Source organism: Limulus polyphemus, unplaced genomic scaffold (assembly GCF_000517525.1).
Source record: "Limulus polyphemus unplaced genomic scaffold, Limulus_polyphemus-2.1.2 Scaffold892, whole genome shotgun sequence".
Classification (NCBI taxonomy): Eukaryota; Metazoa; Arthropoda; class Merostomata; order Xiphosura; family Limulidae; genus Limulus; species Limulus polyphemus.
In genome coordinates, this window is record NW_013666502.1 from 22,584 (window position 1) to 29,696 (window position 7,113).

General features: G+C 31.8%; 1 protein-coding gene across 1 annotated transcript in view; it reads right to left on the reverse strand.

Moving 5' to 3' along the window:
- LOC106461075 (thioredoxin-related transmembrane protein 1-like) overlaps positions 1 to 5,855 on the reverse strand; it is a 22,000-nt gene extending 16,145 nt beyond the window's left edge. Inside the window, exons 1-4 of the mRNA XM_013920864.2 lie at positions 5,642 to 5,855; positions 5,100 to 5,215; positions 3,627 to 3,672; positions 2,624 to 2,752 (exon numbers count right to left, since the gene is read on the reverse strand). Of these exons, the coding sequence (XP_013776318.1) occupies positions 2,624 to 2,752; positions 3,627 to 3,672; positions 5,100 to 5,215; positions 5,642 to 5,844 (494 nt within the window). The 5' untranslated portion in view covers positions 5,845 to 5,855. The remainder of the gene's footprint in view (positions 1 to 2,623; positions 2,753 to 3,626; positions 3,673 to 5,099; positions 5,216 to 5,641) is intronic.
- Between the last annotated feature and the right edge of the window lie 1,258 nt (positions 5,856 to 7,113).

Here is a 7,113-nt window from a genome sequence, read left to right on the forward strand (position 1 = left end):
CTTGCATAAAAAGGAGGTATACAAGCTCTTGCCCTCATCACCCTTAAATAATATATAAGAAATGGAGGTCAGGCAGTATGCACTTATGAACAGAACCATCACCTACGCAGGTGTGGTCCCATGTGATTAGCAGGTAGTCATGGTCAGGTAGCAGTGTGTTGTCCTTTACCTGTAGTGGAAGATTCTCAGAGAAGTAGACCAGTATAGCTAATTACTGAACATGTTCCTGGGGCTAAGGTTCTCTACATCCACATTCAATAAGGCCAGCCAAATCATGAATCAGACCCAGTCAGCAGGTATACAGGGACAATCAAACATACTCAGGCAGACCCAAGAATGGGCTCAACAACTGTAGTACAAAGCATGACCAGGGTACAAATATAAAGCTTTTTGTGAAAATAAGGTATGAGAAGCATTGAGGGTAATGATATCAGAGTGTCATCTGTTTGATGCCAGTTGAGGGAAAGATGAGGATAGTCGCTAAGGGTTCAAAGGGGAGAAAAGTCAGAAAATGTAATATCAAGTGGAAGTCCCTATTGTAAAAATTCCTAGGAGCTCCAAGTCTTTGAAGACGAAAGGCTCAGATGAAATCTTTGAATAATGGGAACAAAAGGCTCTGATAGCTTCAATGGCTTCTTATGATGGCTAATAATACAGTTTTGTAACCAGCTATGGAAGAAGTTGATAAACCATGATAATTACACAAGTACATATCATTGGAAGTACTTGCATCAGAATTAATGTTCACTTTCAAATTCGTTGTAGCAAAGTTAAAAGCACGACTGTCAACAAGAAAATATTAATAATGGTGAGATATCAGACCTTCTATACATCCTCCTGATGCAAGCAAACTTAAGTCACATGAAAGATGAAGAGTGGAGACAGAATGACAACAAAGGCTTTTAGTATTTCAAAAGTCAGTCTGCCTTTTTTAAAGTTAGTGAATTAAATACATAAACTTATATATTACATGGATACAAATCTATATTAAGTTAAATTATACTTTAAAAACTTGTGTGAACTATACACAATTTGTTTCTTGTTCATCTAAAGACTGACTTCACAGTCTCTTTCTAGCAGTGTGAAATAATCTTCAAACTCCCTTAACCCACAGGCTTCATAGCCTCTCTCTGACAGTGTGAAATAGCCTCCAAACCACCTTAACACATTGAATGATGTTTGTAGGATCTTTAAAAATAACATAATGATGTTATTATTACATGTATAATGATCATCATTTGTGATTTAATCCTCCATTTAAATGTTTCTCTCATGTATTAATTTTTTTTTGGTAAGCAAACATATTTATTCGCACAAAACCTGTCAATGGTTGGTACTAGGGTTGTAGAATAGTTGCATAAATGATCACAATGTCCACTGAAGGATTTGGTTTGGACCTGAAAATTTTAATGTATGACTAACAGGAACATTCTCATATCAGCCCTCCCCCATTTTAACAATATATCAAATATGTTGAGTTAATCTTAACTTACTGAGCATTATCATCATCACCAAAACATCCTGTTAAAAATTTAAAGCCAGTTATGTATGAATGCTACATTATAAAAATTGCATAAACTAAAAGCTATCGCCTACAGCAGCATTACATTCACTGAGAAGGATGTGTGGTTTTTATTCACCACTGTAGAGAAACTATGAATTGGAAGTATGTGACTATATATCCACTGAAGACCCAATTAAAACAAGATTTGGTTCAATTATAACCCCCCCTCTACGTCCTCAACATTATCAGAAGGTATATAGTCTGTATATACTCTACCAGTATGGCTGGTACCATACAGTCTTAACTAAATTTTCTGTTTGTTTCATTAATATATATTCAACTGAAACTGGTAGTGACTTAAAATATATACTTAAAGTTCTAAATAAATAAAAAACTTCAGAAAGTAATTTTTAAATACACAGAACATGCAAGGGTGAAATTGGTTTTTAATTTACTAAGTTACTAGTAAAAGATACTACCTTACAAGCCTGATTAATAGTATGAATCAGAATATGAGAATTTAAATGTATATACAAAAGTCTACAGATTTACATTTCAGCTTTAACACATTAAATTTGAAAAAAATGATTTTTTTGTTTCTAAAACAAGCTTCATGGAATTGGAATTTTTTAACCTAATTAGCATCTTATGTATACATAGGAGTAAGCCACATCAGAAATATCTATGGTTCAGAGATATCCATCTCAAATTCTGAATTGCTGAGAAGACAGAAGGCAGCCAGTCAACAGCATTTGAAGCCATTAGGACTTTGTCTGGAAATCTGAACCAAATAACAAGATTGATGTCACTTCATATTGTGGAACATGTTCAGCAGTATTACATCTCAAACACTGAAACCTCAAATCTAAAGCCCAACATGTTAACCACTACTTCATACCCATCCCAAAAAATGTTTCTAAACTTTGCTGGTATCAACTAGTGCATTAACAAGATAGCCATCTACAATTTTAACTGAAACTAATGAAGTAGGTTTTAATTTTTAAAGTAGGACCCTAACTTACAAAACATATTTTATTGGTATATCTAAAGAATACATTATGCTAATTGATATTTTAATTTGTATACAACTTTGTCTAACTACAACTATAAGTGACTTACATAAAAGACTGTGGAGACTGCCACCAAGATATGGGATCAATGCTGGTCCATTTCTTCTCCTCCACAAAACTTATAAAAGCTTCTTTTTCTCGAGATCCTCTGTACTGTCGGAACTGCCCGTCCTTCACACTAAAAATACAGTACTCTTGAAAACTAATAATGATTTTGCAGACATTTTGTTATTACTTATATTTTATTAGAAACAATACCATTACAAAGCACACAAACATTGAGCTTCATTTATTTCAGTGATCTATGTTTTTTTTCTACTGAATTGTACTTTCTGCTAGCTCTATCAAATGGATTTCAAGCAATACATTTCTGATTATCATGTACCTAGAGTAATCTAAAATAAACATTAAATGTACAGATTCTCTAAAGCTTTTTATGTAAGACATAAATAAAGGTAAAATGCTGAAGAATTAATAGTTTTTTAATAGTAAATGGTACTGTGCACAGATGTACCTATTGTACACATAATAACTGATATTGTTATCTTTTAAAAGTGGAATGTCAGGTAATGAAAATGCATCCAAAACAATTGTGTGCAAATTGGTACAAACTGTAGGTTCACTTTTCAAGAAAAAATAATTAAGGTTTGTAATTTTATTCTGTAAGAATTTTTTCTAACTTTATGGAAGATTCAGTTATAAATTTATCTCTTTCAAATTTAAAATAAAAACAGTTGTTTTCATTTTGGCTTGTATTTAATTTAGGATCTTCTTTTAATATTTAAAAAGTTTAATAAAATAATTTTTACCTGAATTTTTTCAGTCTATTCATATCTTTTAAAACTGACTAGTGCACCAAATTAGTCACATAAAACTTGACTTATTTAAGCATTTTAAAACTATGGAATTCTTGGGAATCAAAATACAATTTTATATTTTCAGCCTTTCAATATTTTTAAAAGTAAATAAATGTGCCAAAAACACAGAGCACACAGCATAACAATGTCTATGTACAAGACACTTAAGAGAAATTCTAACAGAGGTACACTTACTGATAGATTGTTGGTAAAGCTGTCACCATAAATCTTCCACTCAATCCTGTCATAAGATCACAAATAATAACACAAATGAAAAAATCTACAACCAAACCATAACTGATATACATTTTCTGTGAAAACCTACTCTCATAACATGCATTAAACATTTGTTTTTTTTAAAAGTTCCCTTAATAAACAAAAGTGCCCTTGATGGTCAATAAAAAATCTGTTGAGGATTATACTCTATCATAATAGGATGCAAAAGCTGAGGAGTCCAGAAGATGATAGCTCCATGATTATGGTCCAGGGATGAAACACAAGATACAAAAAACAATCATTGAAAAAGTTTGTAATCATATTGTCTAGACCAGGGGTCTCCAAACCTTTTTGGACAAGGGCCAGGAGGTAGATCTTTTTACGCTTCATGGACCGGAGGGGTCGTGGTAAAATTAAGTAGGGATGCATACATGTTCAGATTGGCTTTTGCTCAATTGCATTTTATTTTTTGTTTTTTATAATATTAAAAAATTATATTATTACTTTAATAAAATGTTGGTGAGCCGGATAAACCCAATTTGCCATCTCACTGTCTTAGAACACTTTTTAATTTGTGGATTAATAAAGATAAAAAAGGTTTCTCAATGTTCTTTTTTGTTCCCAAGCTTTGGATAAAAACTGAAATAATTAAATATACAGTTGTGGGTAAATGACACTTGATAAGTAGTATGACCATATCTTTATCACATACTAAATAAATGACATCTTACTATGGTAGTTGCTGATTCACCATTGTACACTAAAAACCTATAAATTCCATACCTTTCTTCTGTGTGTTCTTTTATAAGTAGGTAAGAGAGCCATTATATTTTGGAGAATTATTTAAACATAACTGTAGCATGATGAACAAATGTGAATATGAAGCAAACATCTATAGTAACTGTTGCTATTTATCCCTTTTTTGAGATATTAATTATAGGTGTTTAAACTGGTGTCCAGATTTATTTTTGCCTGTATAAAATCAACATAGCCTACCAATTATAATTCTGCTGTTTCCATTGTTGCTTAAATGATTTCAAACACATATTGTTATGGTTCTATTACTGTATATATCAAATTTTATAATATTTTGACATAAATCATAAGTCTTAAACACTGAGTATGAAATTAAAATGTATATACAAGGTAATACAGAAATTATGCTAACAAGTTCATTAAAACAAATAACAATATCATTTACATAATTTCCAAACACACTGTATTTCCTTTCAATTATGTTTGTCTCCCAAACTTTTATAACAATCAATAAACAAGATTTGTTTTCCTTTTTTGTTTTACTTTACTCATTTAATCTGTACTTGTTCAAAGAGATTTCTAAATGTTTCTAAAATATTTACATAAATTTGAAGAAAAGAAATAGAAAATTATGCATAATATTAGAATTACAATCTGAATATCTGTTTGTGTTGACTAACAAATCTACTACTATACCTGGATTTAGGGTAACATCTACATGACCAACACTAATTCCTAAGTCATCACTCCAGCTAGAAAATTCTTTCCAAACAGGTTCTAAGGCCTTACATGCAGGACACCAGGGTGCAAAGCTATGTAAATAAAAACAGTCAATAACTAGATTTAAAAGAACTATACAAACACACACACACACATACATACACATAGAAATAAATATTTAAAAGTTAAATTCATCACAAGAAATCTGTTCAGAACAATAAAGAGACTCGAATGTCATACTCTTAAAATTTGGAATTCTTTCCTGTGGAATGAAGAATATCTAGACTAGAGCCTCTAGTAGAGGTGGCCTAATTCAGGTGTTTAAAATTGTTAGAGGCTTTGAGGTATCAACCTCGTATAAGTACCATTAATAAAAGTGAGGTTTTGCCCTAAACTATATTTTATAAACAATTTTAGCCTAGGTTTTAAAGCTAAAACTAAAATTAGTTAATGAGTCATAAGCCAAGAACTTGAAAGTTGAAGTTAAGGAACTTAAGTTACGAAGTCAAACGTCTTACAATTCAACCATCCATTCTCCTGAGAGCATTTCTTTCCAGTTATCCTCACCTAATACCAAAAGATTTCCTTTGCTATGTACTAAAGGATATAAACTTAGCAAAAACATTAACAAAATAAAACATTTTGAAGTAACGGAAGACAAATTACAACAAATAGAGCCGGTTTTAACTTTCTTACACGTTGTCAACCGAGCCATTTTCATTACTAAAAAATAACGAACGAGGGCGTCATGATAAAAAAAAATAATAATATAAATATAATCTTAACTCATTTGAAATAAATTCATAAATCTTGTTAGGTAAGTAATTTCTTATAATTATCACCAATACTAATTGCACTGAAAACATTTTATGGGTGATAAGGAAATATAAAAATGTGTTTGTGGTCGTTTTAGTTCTCAGAAAACCAACTTTGAGATCATGTGACAAGATTTGTTATTGGTGATGTAGCTTGTGAGGTTTTCAAAAATAGATTGCATTTAATTCAAGTGAGGCTTGTTCCTAAAAAGTTGACCCCCCAGTGGCACAGTGGTATGCCCGCGGACTTACAACGCTAGAAACCGGGTTTCGATACCCGTGGTGGGCAGAGCACAGATAGCCCTTTGTGTAGCTTTGTGCTTAACTGCAAACAAACAAACCTAAAAAGTTGGAAAGGATTACAGGGAAAATTAAACCTATTTGGCTAACTAAAGGCATAAAGGAGAAAATCAATGATAAATACCAGAAGCTTAAGAGGTTTAAACTTACCGATAGGGTAGACGACTAACAAAACTATAGCAAATCTAGAAATTTGATTAAACTGACTTCTACACATTTCACGTCAATACAAGTATTTCTCATGAAATATTCAGGGTTCGGAATATTTCTAACATTATATCGTGCTTTATTTGTTTGTTGTTAAGCGCAAAGCTACACAATGGGCTATCTGTGCTATGCCCACCATGGTATCGAAACCAGAATTTTAGCATTATAAATCTTCATACTTGCCGCTGATACGTCTGGGGTTTTTCTCTCATAGTCTTCAACAAAAAAACCTTGCTACCAGCATCCATTAAGAGCCCAGTCCCCATTTTATCATTTTGCTTACCTTTAAAATTATTTTTAAAATTCTTGTTTTAAGTTTAACATTATCAACCACATTTCCTCATAAGCCCTTTTTGGAAAAACCTAACTCTTTATATGCAAACTTCTTTCACTTTCTCATTTCTCGAAGGTGAGTAGCAAGAGGGCGAGACCTTAAGGATTGGATAGCTGTTATTGTTACTTCTATTTTAAAATGTGATAAGATTTAGTGTAGAAATTATAGATCATGTTAGTTCTGCGGTATACAGTCATATCATGTGTTTTCTACCTCCTTGTATTGATACAGAATTGTTCACTTATTCAGTAGCATAGGTAGCACACGCGACTAAGAATGATAGCTTTGTAGAATTTTTATATAACGCTATGCTCTCACTAAATTATTTCTTGTT